At 31.2% G+C, this 13,802-nt stretch overlaps 1 protein-coding gene across 1 annotated transcript; it reads left to right on the top strand.

The window, feature by feature from the left end:
• Positions 1–6,701: 6,701 nt before the first annotated feature.
• LOC131620101 (uncharacterized) lies at positions 6,702–7,652 on the top strand. The gene has a single exon (XM_058891121.1). It carries the CDS (start codon positions 6,702–6,704, stop codon positions 7,650–7,652), a length of 951 nt encoding a protein of 316 aa, XP_058747104.1.
• Positions 7,653–13,802: the final 6,150 nt, after the last annotated feature.

The following is a 13,802-nucleotide window of genomic DNA, read 5'->3' as shown; positions in this document are numbered from 1 at the left end:
ACAGAAAAGTAATTTTGACTTGGAAAGATTAACTTAAAGAGACTTTCGGCTTTTGACCAAGAGTCTGATTTCAAACCTACAAACGCGTCCGAAAATAGTTTCAAAATCGTTTTCTAAAAAGTGTTAGTGATTCCTATTTGACCAACAAAACTGCTTTCGCTCTTTTTGTTTGGTTAAATAATAATCAAGTCATATCATTAGTATGGACGACTTTCGATCTTACCCAATAAACATTTAAACATAATTGACTTAAGTTAAAAGAAAAACATCCCCAGAGTGTTCTCACTAGCATGATAATTGGAACACGATCATGATGACAATCATTACATCCAAACCTTTATAATTTATGAAGATGTTTCTAAATTGGTTGTATTTTGTGGTAAAACATTCCTGGTGTTTGTATGTGGAATTATGCAGGATTGTATGTTTGAGCCGGTACAACTTTTCAATGGATGTCATGCTTGGTGTCTTGACATCGGTATCTGACAGAAGTAGCTGTCACCCTTTTAGTTGTGAGGTTTCCTTTTCTATCTCAGGTCTCCTTTTAAGAAACTATAGATTGTGCGTTGTTTGTTGTGTGTTAAAATATCCCGAATCACAACGTATGTGATCATCCTGATGATGTGGAAATTAGGTTAACATAGTTAACCCTAATTTATGTATGGAAAGCCCATGGCCCAAGTCCTTCTTTCTACTGACTATATATCGACTACAAATCCTACTTTTAGAGGCAGATTTTTCAGCATGAAAGATTATTAAACTCTCCGTGTTTCCATCGTGTGTGTTTCTTGTGATCCAAACAATTATCATGTTGATAATTGTTGTGGAGTAGTTTATCTTTGACTGTGTATTGTGAAGAACTATTGTTCTGTATTTGTATCGTGTGATCCAAGCAATTGTCCTTGATGATTGCGTTAGAATAGTTTGTGGTTGTGTAATGTCACTCTAAGCTTTTAAGAACGAATGTGTGTCTCTTGATTGAAGCTTTTAAGCAGATCAAGGTGTGTTTTTGAAGAGTGTCTTCTATCTGTAATTGTTTATGTGTTTATGTGTAATCACTGCTGTGATTGAGGGGGAGTGGAATGGAGATATTCCATATCTAGGTAGAACCTAGGTAGAAGGGTCATTGGGTAGTGATTAAGTGAGAAGTTGTAAACGGGGGAGTTTAGCTTTGAATTGATACTATTGATAGTGGACTTCATGCATGGCTTGGTAGCCCCCAGAGTAGGTTGTTTGAACCGAACTGGGTAAACAATTCTATGTGTTCTTTATTGTTTTATGTTGTTTTATTATTACTACCTGTGCTGCGTAATTGTGGATGTCATAACATCCTGTTTGACATTGAGCGTGTGTTACTAGAATTTTCAATTGGCATCAGAGCAGGCACCCTGCTTGTTTACATCTGGGTGAGATCTAGGGACAGCAAAATTCTGGTACTATGAACAGGAATAAAGAAGATACTGCACAATATGTCACAGCACTAACGAGTGCTTATGAATCTGATGATGATTCCAGTGAAGATGAACTAACCTTTGATGAGCTTGCAACCTTCTACAAAGAGCTATATGCCAAAAGCACTAAAGTATGTAAGCAAGTGGAGAAGCAAAAGAGGCTCATAAAGGAGTTGGAAACTGAAAAGAAAGAACATCTTGCAACCATAAAGTCACTCAATGATGAGATCAACATGCTAAACTCCAAGATGGATCAAATGTCAAAATCTATCAAAATGTTGAATTCTGGAACTGACTCCCAGGAAGAGATACTACAAATTGGACAGAGATCAGGAGACATGTCTGGAATAGGATTTGTGGGAAGATCAGAATCCATCTTAGGACTCAAAAGTCTAAAACCTGAAGTTCACATTCCAGGTCGGATGTCTAGACCAATGACTCAACATCATAAGAACAGAAGGATAAATCATGCTAGGAGGAAATTTAATCAATGGAGATGTCAACACTGTGGAAGATTTGGTCACATAAAACCTTTTTGTTTTAGAGTGTATGGTTATCCTAATCAGTTACTTCAAAAGAAAACTAAGCAGAGCGCCTCAGTCAAGAAACAACAATGGGTACCTAAAGGCATTGCCTTAATGGCTTACACTCCCCTGCGAGTATCATCAAAAGAAGATTGGTACTTTGATAGCGGCTGCTCAAAACACATGATAGGTACAAGGAATCTGTTAATAGATGTCAATCCTCATTCCTCTAACTATGTCACGTTTGGTGATGGAGAAAAAGGAGAAATCCAAGGGATTGGAACTCTAGAATATCCTGAAGGTCCAAATCTGAACAATGTTCTTCTGGTAAAAGGACTGACTGTGAATCTAATTAGCATCACTCAACTGTGTGACCAAGGCTTCAATGTCAGATTCACCAAGAATGAATGCATCGTCACAAATGAAGAACATAAGGAAGTCATGAAGGGCTCTAGGTCTAAAGAAAACTGCTACTTATGGGAACCTAGTAGTTCAAATTGTTCCTCTAAAGACTCCATGACCAAGGAAGAGATCGAGGAAAATCATCAAGAAAGATCAGTTAAAAATGCAGCTGGAAATTTGAGAGAATCAGATAAAGAAACTTTTGCTAGCGATCTCACGGCCCGAGAACTTGCTATTATTCTCTCTGAAAACTATCTAAGAAATGAGAGACTATATGCAAGAATGTTAGAGGATAGAAGTGCCTACACTCTCCTTCAAGAAGAAAACATAAGCCTTTGGTCAAACATTGATGCTCTGAAAGAGAAGTTGCTGAACAAATTTCACAACAAGGATGCAGAAGTAAGAAATCAGACTTACTTGATGGAACAGATGATGCCTAATTAAAAGATGCAACATAAAAGGCAACATCAATAAAGGAGCAAATATTTCCCATACAAGAGATGCTATCGATGTGGCAGGACAGATCACTTGAAGTCCACATGTCCTGAAGCTCATGCTCTTACCAGAAGGATGATATATCAACAGAGAAATCCCTTAAAAGCTGAGCCATATCTCATCGAGCTAAGTGATGAAACTGAGCATCCAAGTTTAAATACAAAGATTTCAGGAATAAAAATAAACAGTGTAAAAAGGAGAAGACCGTATCAAATTTCTAGAGCTTGGTGTGAAAGAAAAGCTGGAAATGGATACAAAGAAGAAGAGATAGTCAAAACCTTCTTTGTAAAAATTGAAGGTCAAAAAATAATGATGTCTGAATACAATGTCACTCAGAATGTCATGACATTGCACGGTGAGAAGGATACTGATGTGTCAAAGAAGACCACCCAACTCATCAGAACCAAGCACATGGATACTACATGTTATTCCCCAAGGAACCTTGCAATTAACAAAGTTTTTACCATGAAGCATGGAACTTCTAAGCTACCAAGTGGAGACATCCTTCCTAAAGATCTAAGCACTCTCCAAGTTGAAATCTTGAAGAACAAACTAGGTATCTACTCCTGTGAGGTGTTATAGCAATTACAGTTTCTAGGGAACTACTTTTTGAACAAAGAAAATAACTCAGATTTAATGATTGGTCAAAATTTAAATTCCCCCTTCAAGTACAACCTTTTCCTCTATTTCTCCATCCTCACTCTGTTGGTCTCTTACATTTCTCTCATCTCTCATCCGACAACGAAAACAACCAGACACCTAGATCATCTCCAACATCTTCCTCAATTTCTCAATAATCTATCCCTCAATCTGCATCCAAAATGTCCACTTTCGTTTCTCGTGAACAAGACGCTCCTATTTCCCCCATTAACCCTAGTGAGATTCTTGAGGTCACACCTTTGCAGATGGTAACTCCTTTCGATCTCGTGGCAAAACGACCCAGAACAATGCATGCATCGAAAACCAAAGAGACTGCAAGATGACCTAGAAATTCCAACTCTGATCATATTCTCAATCGTCTGTTCCTCCCTCTAGGGAAGAACCAACCAAAGAAGATTCAAGGTCAAATCACATCGCCATTGCCAAAATTGTTACCCAAATCCTAAATGGGAACAATGTTACATCTAGGATCCCTGATCCTGTGAATCCTGTGCTTCCTAAATCAAATATCACCGGGCATGTTAGTGACACTGCTGACACCTATGTCCCAGCAAATAAAGATAAGAATGTAAATGCTAATGAAGGCATTGAGGAAATGAATGAGGATGTGCATGTGAGTGACAATAAAAGAAATGATGGAGTAAAAGTCACTGTTGGTCAGGATGATTCTTTACCAACATACACGGATTGAGTAGGAACCTGCACCCCTTTTGAGACTGAATTAACAACTTTTTCCATTGTTGAGGAATCATCTTATTTTGACAATGTAGATTAATTTAATGTACATAACCTTTAGCTAATTAGGGTTAGGATTTATTTTTCTCTTGATAAAATCAAGTGCTTATACTTCCTCTTATGATAATGAGGAGAAAATGATTTAATCTTTTATGATAGAATCCATATTTTTATGCGTGCTTTGTTAAAGAGTAACTCGTAGTACACATATTTTTTTCATATCAAGTTATGATGGATAGAATCCTGAAACATGACAACAATTTTTAACTTTTGATTTCATCTAACTCCATCGTCACCCCATTAAAGTGGGATAGTTTCTTTTAAGAGTATATTTTGTATTTCAAATTCGAAGAATTGCCAAATTTTACCTTTCTACATGAAATGAAATAGTTAAAAAAAGTTTACGTGGTTTGGATAACAAATATTCGACCTTACAACCTTATTACAAATCACATTAAGTGACAACCACAAATGGTCATTATTTTAAACGAGTTTTTAATGCATTTTTCTATCATTATCTTGTTTCTCAACCGAAAAATGGAATAATATAGACTCCAACAAAATAGCTTTAAAACTAACACTGTCGTATCACAAGTTCTCTAAACATCCAGACCCCCCAAAATAAAGTATTAGAACTCCTTTGAAAATCTATTCTTTTTGCATTAGTTATTTTTGTCATGTCAATAGAGAAATCATTATGAAGATAGTTTAAATAGGTACATTAATGTGGCCGCTTAAATAAGTAAAGATAAATACGATAAAATGAGAAATATTAATTTGGATCTTTAATTGGATCAAGCAAATAAATATCTTATAGTTTTCATGATTATTACGTATTGAATAAACATTTTTCTAAGGTACATTCCATAACAATGACTAACAATACCTTTTTTTTTATCTTCTGCTAAAATGTGCACTTGTTGAATTGTATTTGGAGTTTAGTAAAACTTAAGACTACTAACAACAACATATATGGGCTTATCTCTTAAGCTTCAAGAAAAATAATATGGAAAATTATAAAGTTCAAGGTCGAAATAGAAAGTTAAAGTTAGAAAAGGAAAACATATATTTTATATAATAAACTTTAAAAAATAAATGAAAAAGTCTTATCCTTCCTTTACCATTAAAGGGATTCCTGTCATCTTGCTCTCCATACTCCCATGCACAAGAATGTTCTCATAAAATGAAAAATAAATGTGATATCTTTTGTTTTCCATGCAAGAAATGAACTCAAAATGAAAACTTAGAGAAAATGTCATGAGATAGAGAGATATAGGGAGATCTTTGTAATATATCATGGACAATACCATTCATCCAAAACAAAGTAAAATAAAACATAACCCAAATTATACGTGAATGTGTATTTGATCTTTACCTTACTAGATCCTTGCCTAGTATCATTTTACAAACGAACTAAGGACCAAATCTTAAATGAAAAAGTATTAATACATTTAAAATAAAATCATTTTCTATAGTAAATCATATAATTTTCTACTACAAAACTTAAAATGGTTATGAATTTGTCTGTAAACTTCGGGGATGTTACAATATAAAAGATCACCAATTGATTTGAATATCATTTAACTTTTACATTAACAATATTTTATAATAAAATTTAGATAATTATAAATAAAATAACATGTAGTCATCAACAATAGACCAATCCACATTAAGCAATTCAAAATAGTTTTTATTAGTGTACTCTGAAGGAAAATAAATAGAACCAATATGCATTATCTATTTAAATTATATTTGCATTTACTTGGAAGTTTTCTAAATCAATAGTGAATATGAAAAGTTTTAAAGCACAATTTGTAACAATACATCCGCATGTTTTATCTCCTAAGGAAGAAATAAGTAACTCACTTTTAAAATATTTTTTAAAATATATTTTGTAAGTAAGAAGAAAATCACGAATTATAAATATAATGTCTTTCCATCCAAATTTAATTTAATTATTTTCAATTTAACTATTCAATTCCTAATTTAGTAACCAACAAGAAAACCCTAATCGACAAACATACTATATAAGTAGCCACTAAGAAGCAAAATTGAAGCGGTTGAACTTACCGATAGGAAGTTTAACACCGCCAAAACAAAATAACAGGCAACAAATTTTCTAAAAGAGGGAAAATGGTTTTAAATCCCAATATAATTTCCTTAATTGAAAAAATTAAAAAATATAAAATTTATTTGGCATAAAATTGTTTAGAAACAAATCTAAACTATAACGTAAAACGAATTAGCAAGTTCTTAATAATCTTAACACCTTCCGCGTGTAACTACCTCCTTAAATATCCAAGCTAATCGAGTTCCAATGAACTAACATAATACAACAACAAATTTTCGTTTATATATAAATATTTCTAATTTAACAATCACTTTCAATATTCAATTCACTTACCATATATCTCAATCTCTCTATTGAAACAAAATGCAGAAAGCAACCTCAAATATAGAGATGTTAAGGATGCAAGCACTATCAATTCTTTGTACACCTCGCCCTTTCCATTATTTTTCTTGCTTAGCTCCCATTCAAGATAAAGTTGATCCATGTTGTGGCACAAAGGACGAAATAAGTGACGGCGGTTCTTTTAATTTTGATGAATTTACTTTCATTCAAGATAACCTTGATCCATATTGTAGCACAAAAAACCAAATTAACGGCGACAATTTTTTAGATTTTGAATTCTTTGCCCCCGTTCAAGATAAATATGAATCACATTGTAGAACCAATCTACAAATTCAAAAAAATGATGAAGAAAATAATGAAGAACGAGAATTTAGTTTTGCATGCACAGATGTCCAAGGAATGCATATATTTGCCGATGACATATTTGAAAATGGAAAAATGCGAACATTAATCCCTAATTTTGACCAATCTCTTCAATTCTTCCCTACCACAAATAACAATGCTTCACATCTTCAACCTCCGTTAAAGAAAATTTTCATCAATAATTCCATAAGTCCACAATCAATATTGGATTGTATTTCCAAAGAAACTCAAAATGAGTTATTGCAAAATATGACAATGAAGGCTTCAAGTGAGTGTTATGAAAAAAGCAACTCCACAGGGCCAACAAGTCTTTGGAGATTTAGACAAAATTTGGACCTTGGAAGTAACATTGACAATAAGGATTCTTTTGTTATATTGAATCCTTCGGTACCAAAAACGTCAATCAAGCCCAAAGTAGAAAACATCATTGTTAAAAATAGGAAGGGAGAACAACCCAAAAACACATTAACGGCTTTTGAGAAGCTTTATGTGACAAATAAAGCGAGAAAAGGGAACAATAAACGAAGATCGTTTTTGCCATACAAACACCAACTATTCGGATTCTTTACCAACATACACGGATTGAGTAGGAACCTGCACCCCTTTTGAGATTGAATTACCAACTTTTTCCATTGTTGAGGATTCATCTTATTTTGACAATGTAGATTAATTTAATGTACATAACCTTTAGCTAATTAGGGTTAGTATTTATTTTTCTCTCGATAAAATCAAGTGCTTATACTTCCTTTTATGATAATGAGGAGAAAATGATTTAATCTTTTATGATAGAATCCATATTTTTATGCGTGCTTTGTTATAGAGTAACTCGTAGTACACATATTTTTTTTCATATCAAGTTATGATGGATAGAATCCTGAAACATGACAACAATTTTTAACTTTTGATTTCATCTAACTTCATCGTCACCCCATTAAAGTGGGATAGTTTCTTTTAAGAGTATATTTTGTATTTCAAATTCGAAGAATTGCCAAATTTTACCTTTCTACATGAAATGAAATAGTTAAAAAAAGTTTATGTGGTTTGGATAACAAATATTCGACCTTAAACCCTTATTACAAATCACATTAAGTGAAAACCACAAATGGTCATTATTTTAAACGAGTTTTTAATGCATTTTTTCTATCATTATCTTGTTTCTCAACCGAAAAATGGAATAATATAGACTCCACCAAAATAGCTTTAAAACTAGCACTGTCGTATCACAAGTTCTCTAAACATCCAGACCCCCCAAAATAAAGTATTAGAACTCCTTTGAAAATCTATTCTTTTTGCATTAGTTATTTTTGTCATGTCAATAGAGAAATCATTATGAAGATAGTTTAAATAGGTACATTAATGTGGCCGCTTAAATAAGTAAAGATAAATACGATAAAATGAGAAATATTAATTTGGATCTTTAATTGGATCAAGCAAATAAATATCTTATAGTTTTCATGATTATTACGTATTGAATAAACATTTTTCTAAGGTACATTCCATAACAATGACTAACAATACCTTTTTTTTTATCTTCAGCTAAAATGTGCACTTGTTGAATTGCATTTGGAGTTTAGTAAAACTTAAGACTACTAACAACAACATATATGGGCTTATCTCTTAAGCTTCAAGAAAAATAATATGGAAAATTATAAAGTTCATGGTCGAAATAGAATGTTAAAGTTAGAAAAGGAAAACATATATTTTATATAATAAACTTTAAAAAATAAATGAAAAAGTCCTATCCTTCCTTTACCATTAAAGGGATTCCTGTCATCTTGCTCTCCATACTCCCATGCACAAGAATGTTCTCATAAAATGAAAAATAAATGTGATATCTTTTGTTTTCCATGCAAGAAATGAACTCAAAATGAAAACTTAGAGAAAATGTCATGAGATAGAGAGATATAGGGAGATCTTTGTAATATATCATGGACAATACCATTCATCCAAAACAAAGTAAAATAAAACATAACCCAAATTATACGTGAATGTGTATTTGATCTTTACCTTACTAGATCCTTGCCTAGTATCATTTTACAAACGAACTAAGGACCAAATCTTAAATGAAAAAGTATTAATACATTTAAAATAAAATCATTTTCTATAGTAAATCATATAATTTTCTACTACAAAACTTAAAATGGTTATGAATTTGTCTGTAAATTTCGGGGATGTTACAGTATAAAAGATCACCAATTGATTTGAATATCATTTAACTTTTACATTAACAATATTTTATAATAAAATTTAGATAATTATAAATAAAATAACATGTAGTCATCAACAATAGACCTATCCACATTAAGCAATTCAAAATAGTTATTATTAGTGTACTCTGAAGGAAAATAAATAGAACCAATATGCATTATCTATTTAAATTATATTTGCATTTACTTGGAAGTTTTCTAAATCAAGAGTGAATATGAAAAGTTTTAAAGCACAATTTGTAACAATACATCCGCATGTTTTATCTCCTAAGGAAGAAATAAGTAACTCACTTTTAAAATATTTTTTAAAATATATTTTGTAAGTAAGAAGAAAATCACGAATTATAAATATAATGTCTTTCCATCCAAATTTAATTTAATTATTTTCAATTTAACTATTCAATTCCTAATTTAGTAACCAACAAGAAAATCCTAATCGACAAACATACTATATAAGTAGCCACTAAGAAGCAAAATTGAAGCGGTTGAACTTACCGATAGGAAGTTTAACACCGCCAAAACAAAATAACAGGCAACAAATTTTCTAAAAGAGGGAAAATGGTTTTAAATCCCAATATAATTTCCTTAATTGAAAAAATTAAAAATATAAAATTTATTTGGCATAAAATTGTTTAGAAACAAATCTAAACTATAACGTAAAACGAATTAGCAAGTTCTTAATAATCTTAACACCTTCCGCGTGTAACTACCTCCTTAAATATCCAAGCTAATCGAGTTCCAATGAACTAACATAATACAACAACAAATTTTCGTTTATATATAAATATTTCTAATTTAACAATCACTTTCAATATTCAATTCACTTACCATATATCTCAATCTCTCTATTGAAACAAAATGCAGAAAGCAACCTCAAATATAGAGATGTTCAGGATGCAAGCACTATCAATTCTTTGTACACCTCGCCCTTTCCATGATTTTTCTTGCTTAGCTCCCATTCAAGATAAAGTTGATCCATGTTGTGGCACAAAGGACGAAATAAGTGACGGCGGTTCTTTTGATTTTGATGAATTTACTTTCATTCAAGATAACCTTGATCCATATTGTAGCACAAAAAACCAAATTAACGGCGACAATTTTTTAGATTTTGAATTCTTTGCCCCCGTTCAAGATAAATATGAATCACATTGTAGAACCAATCAACAAATTCAAAAAAATGATGAAGAAAATAATGAAGAACGAGAATTTAGTTTTGCATGCACAGATGTCCAAGGAATGCATATATTTGCCGATGACATATTTGAAAATGGAAAAATGCGAACATTAATCCCTAATTTTGACCAATCTCTTCAATTCTTCCCTACCACAAATAACAATGCTTCACATCTTCAACCTCCGTTAAAGAAAATTTTCATCAAGAATTCCATAAGTCCACAATCAATATTGGATGGTATTTCCAAAGAAACTCAAAATGAGTTATTGCAAAATATGACAATGAAGGCTTCAAGTGAGTGTTATGAAAAAAGCAACTCCACAGGGCCAACAAGTCTTTGGAGATTTAGACAAAATTTGGACCTTGGAAGTAACATTGACAATAAGGATTCTTTTGTTATATTGAATCCTTCGGTACCAAAAACGTCAATCAAGCCCAAAGTAGAAAACATCATTGTTAAAAATAGGAAGGGAGAACAACCCAAAAACACATTAACGACTTATGAGAAGCTTTATGTGACAAATAAAGCGAGAAAAGGGAACAATAAACGAAGATCGTTTTTGCCATACAAACACCAACTATTCGGATTCTTTACCAACATACACGGATTGAGTAGGAACCTGCACCCCTTTTGAGATTGAATTACCAACTTTTTCCATTGTTGAGGATTCATCTTATTTTGACAATGAAGATTAATTTAATGTACATAACCTTTAGCTAATTAGGGTTAGGATTTATTTTTCTCTCGATAAAATCAAGTGCTTATACTTCCTTTTATGATAATGAGGAGAAAATGATTTAATCTTTTATGATAGAATCCATATTTTTATGCGTGCTTTGTTATAGAGTAACTCGTAGTACACATATTTTTTTTCAAATCAAGTTATGATGGATAGAATCCTGAAACATGACAACAATTTTTAACTTTTGATTTCATCTAACTTCATCGTCACCCCATTAAAGTGGGATAGTTTCTTTTAAGAGTATATTTTGTATTTCAAATTCGAAGAATTGCCAAATTTTACCTTTCTACATGAAATGAAATAGTTAAAAAAAGTTTATGTGGTTTGGATAACAAATATTCGACCTTAAACCCTTATTACAAATCACATTAAGTGAAAACCACAAATGGTCATTATTTTAAACGAGTTTTTAATGCATTTTTTCTATCATTATCTTGTTTCTCAACCGAAAAATGGAATAATATAGACTCCACCAAAATAGCTTTAAAACTAGCACTGTCGTATCACAAGTTCTCTAAACATCCAGACCCCCCAAAATAAAGTATTAGAACTCCTTTGAAAATCTATTCTTTTTGCATTAGTTATTTTTGTCATGTCAATAGAGAAATCATTATGAAGATAGTTTAAATAGGTATATTAATGTGGCCGCTTAAATAAGTAAAGATAAATACGATAAAATGAGAAATATTAATTTGGATCTTTAATTGGATCAAGCAAATAAATATCTTATAGTTTTCATGATTATTACGTATTGAATAAACATTTTTCTAAGGTACATTCCATAACAATGACTAACAATACCTTTTTTTTTTATCTTCTGCTAAAATGTGCACTTGTTGAATTGCATTTGGAGTTTAGTAAAACTTAAGACTACTAACAACAACATATATGGGCTTATCTCTTAAGCTTCAAGAAAAATAATATGGAAAATTATAAAGTTCATGGTCGAAATAGAATGTTAAAGTTAGAAAAGGAAAACATATATTTTATATAATAAACTTTAAAAAATAAATGAAAAAGTCCTATCCTTCCTTTACCATTAAAGGGATTCCTGTCATCTTGCTCTCCATACTCCCATGCACAAGAATGTTCTCATAAAATGAAAAATAAATGTGATATCTTTTGTTTTCCATGCAAGAAATGAACTCAAAATGAAAACTTAGAGAAAATGTCATGAGATAGAGAGATATAGGGAGATCTTTGTAATATATCATGGACAATACCATTCATCCAAAACAAAGTAAAATAAAACATAACCCAAATTATACGTGAATGTGTATTTGATCTTTACCTTACTAGATCCTTGCCTAGTATCATTTTACAAACGAACTAAGGACCAAATCTTAAATGAAAAAGTATTAATACATTTAAAATAAAATCATTTTCTATAGTAAATCATATAATTTTCTACTACAAAACTTAAAATGGTTATGAATTTGTCTGTAAATTTCGGGGATGTTACAGTATAAAAGATCACCAATTGATTTGAATATCATTTAACTTTTACATTAACAATATTTTATAATAAAATTTAGATAATTATAAATAAAATAACATGTAGTCATCAACAATAGACCTATCCACATTAAGCAATTCAAAATAGTTATTATTAGTGTACTCTGAAGGAAAATAAATAGAACCAATATGCATTATCTATTTAAATTATATTTGCATTTACTTGGAAGTTTTCTAAATCAAGAGTGAATATGAAAAGTTTTAAAGCACAATTTGTAACAATACATCCGCATGTTTTATCTCCTAAGGAAGAAATAAGTAACTCACTTTTAAAATATTTTTTAAAATATATTTTGTAAGTAAGAAGAAAATCACGAATTATAAATATAATGTCTTTCCATCCAAATTTAATTTAATTATTTTCAATTTAACTATTCAATTCCTAATTTAGTAACCAACAAGAAAATCCTAATCGACAAACATACTATATAAGTAGCCACTAAGAAGCAAAATTGAAGCGGTTGAACTTACCGATAGGAAGTTTAACACCGCCAAAACAAAATAACAGGCAACAAATTTTCTAAAAGAGGGAAAATGGTTTTAAATCCCAATATAATTTCCTTAATTGAAAAAATTAAAAATATAAAATTTATTTGGCATAAAATTGTTTAGAAACAAATCTAAACTATAACGTAAAACGAATTAGCAAGTTCTTAATAATCTTAACACCTTCCGCGTGTAACTACCTCCTTAAATATCCAAGCTAATCGAGTTCCAATGAACTAACATAATACAACAACAAATTTTCGTTTATATATAAATATTTCTAATTTAACAATCACTTTCAATATTCAATTCACTTACCATATATCTCAATCTCTCTATTGAAACAAAATGCAGAAAGCAACCTCAAATATAGAGATGTTCAGGATGCAAGCACTATCAATTCTTTGTACACCTCGCCCTTTCCATGATTTTTCTTGCTTAGCTCCCATTCAAGATAAAGTTGATCCATGTTGTGGCACAAAGGACGAAATAAGTGACGGCGGTTCTTTTGATTTTGATGAATTTACTTTCATTCAAGATAACCTTGATCCATATTGTAGCACAAAAAACCAAATTAACGGCGACAATTTTTTAGATTTTGAATTCTTTGCCCCCGTTCAAGATAAATATGAAT

This window comes from Vicia villosa, linkage group LG7 (assembly GCF_029867415.1).
Source record: "Vicia villosa cultivar HV-30 ecotype Madison, WI linkage group LG7, Vvil1.0, whole genome shotgun sequence".
NCBI lineage: Eukaryota > Viridiplantae > Streptophyta > Magnoliopsida > Fabales > Fabaceae > Vicia > Vicia villosa.
Note: the sequence above shows the minus strand (reverse complement) of the source record. Positions and strands in the feature narration are given on the sequence as shown.